The sequence below is a fragment of the Dermacentor andersoni genome, chromosome 2 (genome assembly GCF_023375885.2).
Source record: "Dermacentor andersoni chromosome 2, qqDerAnde1_hic_scaffold, whole genome shotgun sequence".
In the NCBI taxonomy this organism is placed as follows: domain Eukaryota; kingdom Metazoa; phylum Arthropoda; class Arachnida; order Ixodida; family Ixodidae; genus Dermacentor; species Dermacentor andersoni.
Genome location: NC_092815.1, coordinates 73,018,032 through 73,030,875, shown reverse-complemented (window position 1 = coordinate 73,030,875; position 12,844 = coordinate 73,018,032). Strand labels below are relative to the sequence as shown.

The 12,844-nt window shown below is 42.8% G+C and overlaps 1 protein-coding gene across 6 annotated transcripts in view; it reads right to left on the bottom strand.

Annotated features, from left to right (window-relative positions):
• ssp3 (short spindle 3) overlaps window positions 1-12,844 on the bottom strand; it is a 259,626-nt gene that overhangs the window by 228,760 nt on the left and 18,022 nt on the right. For all 6 annotated transcript variants that reach the window (XM_055076977.2, XM_055076978.1, XM_055076979.1 and 3 more), the window contains 2 exons: window positions 11,131-11,412; window positions 7,665-8,057 (listed from right to left, as the gene is read on the bottom strand). In XM_055076977.2, coding sequence (XP_054932952.1) covers window positions 7,665-8,057; window positions 11,131-11,412 — 675 coding nt within the window. The remainder of the gene's footprint in view (window positions 1-7,664; window positions 8,058-11,130; window positions 11,413-12,844) is intronic.

The window sequence follows — 12,844 nt, the reverse complement described above, 5'->3', positions numbered from 1 at the left end:
TGCAATCAGTAGCTGTGCACAGTATAATAAATTACATTACGCGGAGCACTTAAATGCATCAATTAATAATCAGAAGGACCTACCCTAACGACACAGTACATTTGTACAAAATTGTTAAAACTGTTTCAAGATCAAACCAGCTGAAGTAAGTGAACATCTGCATTTCTAGTTTGGCTAGCAATTACACAGTTCCGGAAGTACAACTATCGTACTATCGCCGACTACCGCCTGCTCATGGGCAGCTGCGGCCACCTGCGTAGGAAATAAGCTTTGGCCACCCTGCTTATCGGTGTCGTAGCTGTCCCATCTCGCTAATTTCGACCAGTTTTGCACACTCAACTAGCCTCGAACCATACGAAACCTAAGATCAGACAAGATGTACCCTTGACAGCACATGCTGTCAAGGGTACATCTTGTACCTGGCTGCCAGTGGCTAGACGGCTTGGCAGACTTCGCTTCGTATTGAGCTTACTTGTGCAAATAAAATGCGCAATTTTGATGTGGCTGCTATCCGTCGGTCAAGGTAGTGCAGGACAAGGCTGGTCTGCACCAAATAGCACGACCAAACTGGAGCACATGGGCGCAAGCATGCACTTAAGGTCTGCCGTGCATCTTAACCATTACAGTTGCATGCAGCTGCATCTGCAGCATAGCGTAGATACCATGACCACCATGGGGTGCTGCAATAAGCGCGCTTGCTGAGCTCACTGACGCTCACTCAGGCCAACAGCATGCTCTGATTGGTAGTTGTGGCTGATGCGACTCAACTCTCTCCCTTCCGCGCCCAGTAGGCATCATTAGCACGCTATCAATGGTTTGAGACACCACTTTCGAGGCCTTCCATGGCACTCGGAAACACTGCACCATCGGATATGAAGGAGGACAACTACATTTTTGTTTCCTAAGCAGTTTGCTTTTTCCCCACTTGACGGTGATTTATAGACGTGCTCCTAAGTTTGTGATCGTCGAAGTAGAAAGCAAAAATGTCCACATCCAAGTGTGGCACGTGTGCACACTTCAAGAGATCACAGATCTTTCCGCTGCATCTGCGGTTGACCTTATCAATTGATCGAGCAGAAGCGAGTCTGAGGACGCTGCCTTTTCGTCGGATTTTGACCCTAAGAGTGACAACGCAAGTCGGCCCAGAACATCAGTGGCCACAACCCAGTTAGTTTCGCTTTCTGCTTTGGCCCGTCATTGTTGTAATTTATACTAGTGCTTGAGAGCCTGCCCAGAGGGAGACTTATAGAAACTGCAAGAGATGCTATGACAGGAAAACCGAGCAGAAAACAAGAGTTTACTACAAGACATGCAACATTCCGCTGTGTCTTACATTGATTAACTGCTTCGCCGCATGGCACATCCAACTGTAGTGCTTGCAGTTAAATTTTTGCAGTGGAAGACCTAGTCAATGAAAAATTTAGATTTTTTTTTTTGTAGATAGTGCCTATCAGATGGCAATAAATTTTGTATATCTCATAATTTCTGTAACATTTTTTTTCATAGCAGATACAAGCGTGTCTTTACAAACTTAGTGCAATTTTTTTCCCACTACCTTGATTCCGGCAACTTATATCTTTTTTATGACATATATTTTGTCAATAAAACATTTATGCATGAAAAGTGCATTCATTCTGCTTCTTGTTTAAGCATAACATAAAATACTGAGTGCAGTAGTTCCTTCACAAAAAGAAAAAAATCTCATGTAATCTACAAAAAACGCCTATTTTCCCCACTGTAGGGAAAGAATTTAGGCTTGAGCCCTAACATCTTATGAACAGGTCATCTGCTTCCAGAGTTGCACACCCTCGAGGTGTGCCGCCATTATGGTCGAAGTTCATTACATTAGCAATCCTTGCAATACGAGTCTGGAGTGCATCATCCATCGCTTAGCTGATGTGAACACTGCCAACGTACTCACACGAGCAGACATGATGATGAAGTTAGTTCAACTCTCGGAAATGTGTGATTGCCATAGAGATAAGTGCAAGAGGGAATGTACTACTCATGTCACTCAGTGAAAGAATATCTGCGCGCAGGTACCTAGTACACTGTAGCACAGCAAACGGACGAGACAGCGTGAATTCAATCGTGAGCTGAGGGATAGCCTCCGAGTTTGGCACATCGTAGGTGCCAAGGTTAGAAGTAATGCCATTTATGTGGGCAACCAAAATAATACGAGCTTCATGCCATGGTGACGTTCAGAAGGTGAAGCATTGTATGCACCACCCCACTCCATCATAGCCTTCACAGTGCAAGGCACTGAAGAAGGACCTAGAGCACCGTGAAGAGGGGTTATAGGCAATCACTGATTGTCAATAACTTCACTTCTGCTGAACGCATTGAAGTACTTTTCTGTGGCAAAGTATCTCTGAAAAGGTCTGTTTTAAAACCAAATGCATTTCTTGACTTTGATAAACGTGGACTTCCAAGCAACTCTTAAGGAGCTGCCGTGCTGTTTTGCCTCACATACTCAATTTATGGAAGATCCAGTGCTAGACTAAGTGCTGTAGATACTGTCACTGAAGTTGCATAGGTAAAAAAAAAAAAAAAATAACAACAAATAAAAAATAAAAAAATAGAGAGAGAGAAATTATGCTGATTCAACCCACATGTCAGAATCTATGAGAAGCAAAGCCTTCATGAAGCAGTTCATTAGATGCCATACAATTGATTATAAGCAAAGTATTAAAAAAAGGTAAGAAAGCCAATATCTTTTACTAAATGTCTTCAATTGGAACACAGTTTATCAGCTCGCCTAGGTCACATCTCTAATTATGTATTTTTAATAATGGTAATGTTTACCACCGAAGCACAAAGAAAACATAGTGTGGAACTATTCCTACACAATTCATTTCACGATTGTCATATTGTGAATGTCTTCTGCAACGCAAAGTGGCTAATTAAGACAGATGCACTGCAGATTTCAGAGATGAACGTGTCCCTCGGCCACCACAGTGAACCTTGTAGAGCAAGTAGAAGTTTTAGTCAGCATTAAAATGTGTTGAATCACAAGGAGGTGGTTATTTGTCGCTCTATGTAGCCATATGTGCCTTGGGTGGCACTCCCCTTCCCACCGTGCCTTACCCATATGCAGAAACCAACCGGTACATCAATCACCACTTTCTAGAAAAGCATTTCGGAAACCAATGCGGCATCTGCAACCAAATTCTATAAACCAGTCATATTCTGCACAGAGTTGTGCAGAACAGCAATTATGTGCCTACCAAGCAAGACGTGGAGACCCCCATCACCTGACCGTGCATTATACTGCGTCCAAGATCGCACGCACTTTGCTATGACATTGTTTCCAAGGTTGGCGCGCCGACTAAGATGGGGCGATCCTGGAGATAGTGCATTAGTAAACTGCTCTTTACTCGGCGAGAGACTAACCAAGCAAACATGCCAGACCCAGGAAAAATGGGCATAAAATCTTGGCTTGCTTTATTAAAGGAATTGTCCTCTTGACATATATTTGAATGAATGAATGTTTGTTGTTTAGTAGTGCAAGGGCCAGGTATGGCCAAAGAGCGCCATGCCAATGTTAGTGAGTTTGCAGTGGAGTGATGAATTCTGAGAAGTAGATGTTATGTGGCTGTAAAGGGGCAAAAAGAAAGTTGCTGTGAAGTGAGTAATATCTACATGTAATAAGATTATGGCAATGACTAACGACATGTACTATGGACATGGAAAATGCATAGTGAAAGAATGATACAATATACAAAGTATGTCAGATGGAAAAATTGACAAGAAGCACTACTGCCTAAACAGAGCCCTTGAAACAGAAGGACCTAGAGGCATGTGCTATACAAAAGTACTGTCACAGCAGCATTCTCTGCAAAGAGGATGGGCTATGAACTTACTGGGCTAATAACACGTAGGACAACATCATTTAAGAAAGCTAGGACTGCTTTGGTGTTGAAAAGTGGTTCTTCACGAAGAAACATAATGGGATGGAGAAGACATGATAGCGGTGTGCTATAGGAGAATGCTTTTCTCTCTGTTTCAGCTACCCGAAAGTCTAGGAGGTCATGGAGGAAGGTCAGTCTCACCACATCTGGCACAGGTTGGTGGTTCATCACAAGTCAGCAAAAAACTGTGGGTGCCATATGTGTGTTCTATTTTGAGACGACAGAATGGGACATCAGCTCATCATGTTTTCGTTGTGGAGAGCCAGAAACCTAACAGCGGCTTAATCAAGTGAAGCTTATTATTCATTTCAGCGTCCGACAAGCGTTGCCAATGGCTTCACAGTTTCTTTCACAAAAGGGTTTCAGATTTGTGGCACGGATAGCAGTGGTAGGAGTAGTAATAGCTTGCAACGTAATTGATGCGGCCAGTTAGTCTGCTAGCACATTACGTTCAATGTCTCTATGGTAACGGACCCAGCATATAACATGAAATCGAGGGTTCGACGGAAGCCCGTCTGGTCGGTCGGTTGCTGCCTCACTGCTCAACCGTACGAACCGCATTTGCACCACAGCAGAAAGCCGTTCCACTGACTTGGACCACGTGCGAGGTGATCTCTCGGCAAGCGGCTACCCCACATCCTTTTTGACTGCTGTGGAGCGCCGTCTGTCCAATCCAGCTCGTCCGACCAATCCCCGACCAAGAAAGCGTGCTGCCATACCTTACGTTCCAGGAATAAGCGAAACCTTGTCTCGCGTTCTACGCAGTTATGACGTTGAGGTGGCGCACGTGCCCGTATGTAAGCTGACGCAAGCGCTCGTCGGCGGTAAGGACAGGCTTCCGAGAGAATCGTTTCCCGGCGTGGTCTATAAGATACCCTGCGCAGATTGCGACTACGCATACATCGGTGAATCGGGCAACTTCAAACAGAGACTGAGGCAGCATAAGAAAGATGTCGAAAAGAAGCGTACAGTGTCGAATGCCCTTGCCGAGCACACGGATGCAACGGGCCACAATATCGACTGGGATCGCTCGAGAATTATCGGCCAAGAAAGAAACCAAGAATCGCGTCTGTATCTGGAATCACTGGAGATACAAAAAACACGTCACACGCTTAATCGAAATGAGGGAACCCTCCCCCCGTTATACACGCGCTGCTTACGTTACGTTCTAAAGCATACATAAGCTTCCATGAACCTTCCGTCATCCCATTGTGAACAAGGCTTCCGTAGCGAAGCCGAAACGTCTTTTAGATTTTTTCATTTTTTAGCACTTCTATGTTGGTCGGTGTCCTTCGTTTTATTTCTTCAGCATATAACATGCTGGTCACATCACAGGGTGCCCCACTATCACACACCAAGACTTAAAGATATGCAGATGCCATGTAGCTGGACAGAACCAAGGTAATATTGTTTGCCATCGCTTGGAGATAGACTATATTTTGCATTCTGCTTAATTACATAATTAGGCTTCATTAATTCATCAACTTCTCAAATATTATAGTTAGATTAAAAGTATCAATGAGAAAGTTGTAGAGCAACATGAAAAACTCCCAATACAGCTTTCTGTTGCTCAATACGTGCTGCATAAAACTGTTTTTCTGAGCGCGAAAGAATCCCACGAATACACCCAAAATTGCAGCAAGGCCTACACTTTGCATGTATCTCAATTCCAAAAACGTGATCCTTTGAATAATTACTGTATCATTTGTTGCACCGTACTAGAAGACTGTTATTGCAGGGGTGTAGTTTGGAGCATGATCGAACTACCCTGAGCTCGCCAGCAAGGCATGACTGCACCGTGTTGTTGTTGCGACTCGAAGAACCCTGACTGGTATTTTCGCCGCGCAATATATACATTTGAAGGGTGCCACCATCAAGTCATTTGTAGCATGTCTTTTTCGCCTTTTGCAGTTATGACTCGCGAGTTGTGTTCTGTGCGAGAATGAAGATAGGGCATGTGTTGGTAACATGGCCACCTCGGTAGAGAGACTGGTAATTCTGAACTTGGCACGGCCAGCTGTGTTCCGCGGCTTAATGGTTGTTTCATGGGATCTGCAGAATCAAAATTTTTGGTGACACTCCCAATTCCGCCGTTAGCTCAACTTGTTATTAAAGCTACATAAACAAGGATAGTGGAGAAGGCAATGTCCTCAAGGAATGATATCGAGTTCAGCTGCACAACTTATTGTAACAATAACACTGCATTGGCTAATGAATGCCATCACTTTTTCAGTCAGCGGTAAATGCGGCTGTAAATGACCCGCAAAATCTGCTTTTGTTACGTGCCATGGCTCAACCTTGTTTGGTGCATCGCCAAGTACGGTACAGCACTCTTCAAGTTGTAGAAATTATTCATGGGGTACAATATGTATGCTTTTGACTTTGCCCACCTTTGGCCAGCGCAAGACTATGCGCACGTGCAGATGCACAAGATATGGTTCAGCACAAACCATTCTTGTTCATCCTTCAGAAGCATCAATGTCCTCACCCGTTTCTAAAAAAGCAGTAAACTGAGCGAAATGCGAACTGCTGGCTTCTTTTCTTGCTACTGATTAGAAGATTGAAGTTGTAATTTATGCAATATAATGTGAATTCACACTGTCTTTGACACAATAGATATCAAATGCCACAGTTCGCTCAGCAGCAGTCCAGCAGTAAAAACTTGAAGCAGAGATAAAATTATCTGGCTATGCTGCTGTCAAAGTAACAAGTGTGCAAGATATGCATATTTTATGCTGATGCAGGGATTGTCACCAATTACGTCTGTCTTTAATATGTACATGAAAATTCACCTGTATCTGTGTAATTCATTCGTAAATTTCTGCCTCATTCTGATGAAACTTCGCAATGCGCCACACGAACAGGCGATAGTACTATGCAACATACCATGGGGCAGAAAAAATGGACTATGCTGAACCAGTTTGTGAACCTGTTCAGTGTTGCAAACAGATATGCAAACAATTATAAATTTTTATTTGTCCGAACCGGAACTGAGATGGAATGAAATGTGTGTATATTGAACCAAAACCGAACCAGTATTTTTTTTTTTTTTTCGATGTCCTGCTTAATGCTGAATATTTTAGTTTTATTACCTTTGATTTCTCTTATGTGCCCAGTGAACAATATTTGGCGAAGGTTGTTATTTGTGTTTAGAAAATATAACAAGCAATATATCACATTAAACATACATATCTCTCAAAAATCACTTAGTAACTTCTTGCAAAAATGAAATACTTGAAGTCAATTTCAATGCTCTTAGTCTTAGTATTATACACACTACTAGTATTCACTTATGTCAATATATCAACTGTTAACGGCCATCGCTTTACTCTATCAATATATAGACACCTATACAGTGCTTCAAATCACGACACAGATTTCGAGCAAAATTATATGGTGTAGATATTTAGTATATAAAATTATTTTCAAGATTTATTTTGAAAATGTAACTTGGCAATATCAACCTACTGCATATGGATTTGTGTAAGCCAAGGTGGACCAGCACCAGCAAGCACAAAACGCACCTAATTCATGACCAAAGCTACGGCTTTCTGTGAGTGGGGAAGCTTTGTTGCTTTCTTCACAGTTAATCTCAGCTACCAGTGTTAGAGGTTTGCTTGCTGACAAATTCAAAAGCATCTTTTTTCGATTTTAAAATTTTTTTCCCACAGTTCGGGGTTGTATCTGTCGCTGAAGTGCAGCCATTGCATGTTCTAAAGTTTCTGCTAGTTCTGCAGCAGCTACAGCACCTACCAGGCTCCACAGCAATTGGGTCCAAGGAAATGCTCTTTGTCAGGCTGCGGTCTTCAGATGCACTTGGTCCTTTCACTTTGTCTGCCCAGCTACGCCCACTGGAGCTACTGCTCAACGACAGAGTAGATCCACTCTTTCCATCTTGCCCCGACTTGACCAGTGTATTTGTGGTAGAAAGTGAAGTAGGCTTGTGAGAGGTTGGAGTTGGTGCATGTGCAGCAGAGAGCACTGATGACGAGCTACGGCCTGGCCCGCCCATCCTCTGTGGATGAACACCAGCACCTGACTTGTTTGCTGTCGCACTGGCTTCTGTGGCACGAGGCTTTGTCGCTGCAGAATGTGCCGACTGCTGCCCACTCTTCAGGGAAGAACTGTATGATATGGCCTTGTGCTCTGTATGACACACAAAATAGAATTGCATGCTCACTTGTTTGCAGAGTTTCAGGTTACCACAATAGAAAAATCTCTACGTCCTTCAAAATACTGCCTCCAATGTTAAAAACGGAGTGTTTTTGAGGATAAACACAAGGATAGGATACATCAAACATTTTTGCTTAATATTAACACTACATTGTTACAATATTATTGCCAAGCCAAGGAACAGCAGTGAGCTACAGCACCGTTGCCAAATGGCAACACTGCTCACAACCAAATTGTGGAGGAGGCTTATTGCACTGTACAACTACATTCTACTGACCTGCTGTAATAGAAGCTTCAGCGTGGAAGAGGAAATCAGTACCCTCCTGAAACTAACCAAGTGGTACAAGGAAAATGCATAGAGCTTCCTGGGGGAGATAACTTTCCATAAGATGACAAATCTCCCTCAGTTTGAGGAGCTTGGCACCTTTCTTAGTCAATTGGTCACAAAGTGCAGGGTTCCCTTTGCAGGGTTTAATAAAGATTCACAATGCCCCCTACAGCTAGCAGGATTTCTTACAAAAAGTTTTATGCAAATTAATTACGCTCAAGCATTCAATACTTTCTGTTCTATAAATCCGACACCACTTTGATGTTTTCTGCACAACTCAATTGGTTTCCCTGCAGCTTGTTCCCGTATTATGAAATGTTCCTACCCTGAACACTTCACCTTGATAGTGTATAGCAGTGCCATCAATCGACACTACGCCTCATTGATACTCCAGAGCAATTTTTGAGAAGCATAGCATCTTCAGCAAAGAACAGTGCTGCACTCCACTTGGTGGAGTGAAGTAAGAGCTTAGAGTCAAGGATTGTCTGAGAATATGGGGATTAAATTTATTACAGCCACCTTTGCCTAACCTCTATCAAATAGGACCACACAATACCACATTTCCAAGATGCTTTGGTTGATCAAGACCTCATCAGAATCAGACATCGCCATTCTCTTGGTAGCTAACAGTTATGGCACAATTTCACAACAAAATGTTAATGGTGATGTACTTGGGTTGCTCTAGAAATAAGGTTCCCAAAGAGCTCCAGCCACACCGGAAGGTGCGAGGCAAAATCCGGCTGTTCCCCCCTCTCAATTCCCCTTGGCCGCGCTTCACTGCGCCGCTCATTCTTGGCTCAGCAGCCATCCAATATGGAGGCTCCTATTGTTGATCCCACCAAGTGCGAGATTCGTTCCGTAATTTGCCTTTTGCATGCCAGAGGGACTCCGCCCATGGTTATTCATCGTCAGTTGAGGGAGGTGTATGGCGACAAGTGTATGTTGGTTCAACACTCCGCAAGTGGTGCAGGGAGTTTAGTGCTGGTAGGAAGGAATTCCACGATGAACGGAGTGGAAGACCATCAGTTTCGGAGGCGGTTATCAAGATGGTCCAACACGAAGTGCTACGAAACAGGAGGATCACCATCCGTGAACTTGTTGCTCAGATTCCTGGGAGTTCTCATGGTACAGTGGAAAGAGCTTTGACTGAAAAATTGGGGTATCACAAATGTTGTGCTTGATGGGTACCGCAGCTATTGACATTAGACCACAAGGAGAAATGCCTTGACTGTGCTCGCCAGTTTCTTCAGAAGTGTCAAGAAGATAAGGAAGAATTGTTGGACTCCGTTGTTACGAGAGATGAAATTTGGGTGTTTCATTTCACTCCCGAAACTAAACAAAAATCCAAACAGTGGCGTCACCCAGAGTCACCAGTCGCAAAATAGTTCAAACAAACTCCTTCTGCTGGCAAAGTCATGGCGAGTGTTTTTTGGAATCGTACGGGGATACTGCTGATCAATTTGATGGAACGCAGGACAACAATAAACTCAGAAAGTTATTGTGCAACACTAAGAAAACTCAGGCGACCTATCCAGAACCGCCGGCAAGGACGACTGGCAGCCGGTGTAACACTGCTACACGACAAGGCCCGACCTCACGTCTCCTGTCAAACCCAGGAACTTTTGACAAACTTTGGGTGGACTGTCACCCCACACATACAGTCCAGACCTTGCCCCTAGTGATTATCACTTGTTCCCCAAATTAAAAAAACATTTGAGTGGCCAATGCTTCCAGAGCGACGATGAAGTCAAAGAAGAGGTGAAACGCTTCTTCAACTGGTTGGCGGCAGAGTTCTATGACATTGGAATACAGAAATTGGAGGACCGTTTACAAAAATGTGTAGAAAACGATGGCGATCATGTAGAAAAATAGAGCAAAGTTTCATCTTTCCAATAATGTAAATTTCCAAGAGAATAAACAATGTTGTCTATTTCTAAAATTGATGGGAACCTTTTTTCTGGATCAACACTCATACACCAGGCTGAAAAGCTTTTATCATTGCTGACATTAATATCCACATAAAGGTTGAACCCTTGTCATAAGACACACACAGTCTTAGAAAGATAAATGTCCTAAACCTTCTAGAGAAAAAATTTTGACTGCATCCATTTTTCAATTTAGAGGAACACCTGAAAACAAGATAAAAACAGGAAGAAACAACACTTTAGCACAGAACAAGACAAGTGCTTTAGCGCAGGACGTTAGTGTCATCTCTTGCCCTGTGCTAAAGTGCTGTTTCTTCTCCCAAGTACTATTACTATTGCTGATACTAATGTACTACAATATTTCAAGCCAGGGAAGAGGCCATAATAGCTACTGTATAGACTCGTTTAAGGGCCATACATAGAAATTGGCAGCCAAAAAGTGGGAAAAAAATTTTCCAGCAGAGACGCAATTGTGTTCAGAGCCCCGATGCCGCATGCATGTATCGACGAATTTTCACATGCTACGTACTTCTGCGTGTCGCTACTATGTGATGAGAGCTGCATGTTGACCTCCGATGCAATGGTACATCCAGGGATCTGGGATGTGCAGCAGTCATCAGCTGTGCCGGCACCATTTTGACTAAATGATTCGGCTCCATATAAGGGCTGCACCTCATCAAAATTGTGGAAAAAAAAAAGTGCGGCCCTAACACGAGTTTGTACGGTATCACTGTAAAGGTGTAAAGTAGATTTATGCCAAACTTCCTCCTTACGGAAGCAACAAAGTGCGAACCTGCTGTAGTTTTGGGTTTCATTTCCACAGTTGTACGAGTCAGCTTGGTTGCTCTTGCAGCTGCCAGCCTGGCACCTGGAGGCACATGCCCAGTGGGGGTTGTGGCTGGTGAAATTCTTGAAGGTCTGGTCACATCAGAGTTTGCTATCACACCAGAAGAAGACCTTGAAGGCTCCTTGGTGGAGCTTTTAGAACTATCAGATGGTGCCAACACTTTGGCTTGGGACATAAGACTTGAGTCATCAGATGTGTTCTGTTCAGGGCCAGCACTCTCAACTGTTTCTAGGTGAGTGGAAATAAAGAAACATAACAAAAATCATCGTCAACAAGTAAAAAAACTAGAAAGTGAAAGAGAAGGTGTGTTACTACATGTGCATCCTGAGCAAGGAAAATGCGTGATAATGACAATGAGGTTGTCCACACGACAAATTGAATGGCGCACCACAAGCGGACCAACATGAACTAACCTGGTAACTTTTAACCCTCTCCGAGCCAAATTCTTTTTCAAGAAATCACACAAATTTTCAGATTTTTTAAAGATTAATTGAAAACAGCTTTGGTATTGCAATATCAGCAGTTCATTTCTGTTTCTTGTTGTCGATATCTGTCAATTTTTTCATGCTTTTAAGTTGCTTATAGGCGTGATGACATAAACATTCTTTATGAAGTTCGCATTTTTTGTAATAAAAGTCATAGATGCTTTTGTTGTCCTCCATGCGGCACATCATTTTTGGTGCTGCGAGAAAAAAACCGCAAAGGCGCCGGTGGCAAGCCTCATCCACGCAAGGGAGGCCGCCAGAAGCTACAATGCTCCTTCCTCACAATCGCAAGTACTGCATTGAAGTTCTTAACACAACTCACTAGAGCTTTCCAGGTGTAATTGTTTACTTGAGGTGAATAATCGTCCCAAAAATGCTATTACAGTTTTGAAAAAGGTGGCCATCATCACTGCAGCCATCTAAATTACACCGTCGTTTCTAAAACCCTGGAAAGCCAAACATCTGCTGCATTTCTGTCAACAGAGCCTGCAAAAAGACCAGCCTTCTGGGAAGCTGGTGACACCTAGTAGTGCACCATTCACACAAAAATAAATAACACAATCGCCACTTGTCAGCAGCACTCAGTAGACAAAATGAAATTCTTGGACAAGGAGCCTCGTCACTAGCATGTACTGAAGAAAACGTCTGGAAGTGTGACAATTGTCCTCGACACAAAGAGGGTTAAGCTAAGCAATACAGTGTGAGAGGAACATAAATTTTCAAGTCATGTACTGCATTTGCATGTACATGACATGAAGTAAAAAAAAAATGCTTAAATCCCATTGCGCTTAAATTGTGATAAAAAATGCATAAATCACAATACCATTAAATGACAAGTGTAATTATATTATGGTAGTAATAAATACAATAGTAATGCAAGGACATGGAAACGCTGGCTTTCCTCTAAAGTCGTCATGTGGTGGTTGAGATTCTAAATTTAAAAGTGCAAAATTTAGAAATAAATGTCATGATATGCTCAAAGCAGTATACCAGGTATAATGCAAGGTTGCTCTTCTAAAACAATTACTAAAAAAAAGCTGTTATACTTGTCCACTAGACATTGAGGCGCAAGTACCTTATTCTGGATGAACGTTTCTGCAGCCTAGCAGCTTTTCAAGCATGTAAGGCAAACATGTAATGCTACATCTCTCAAGACAATACTTTTGTTATGTTTT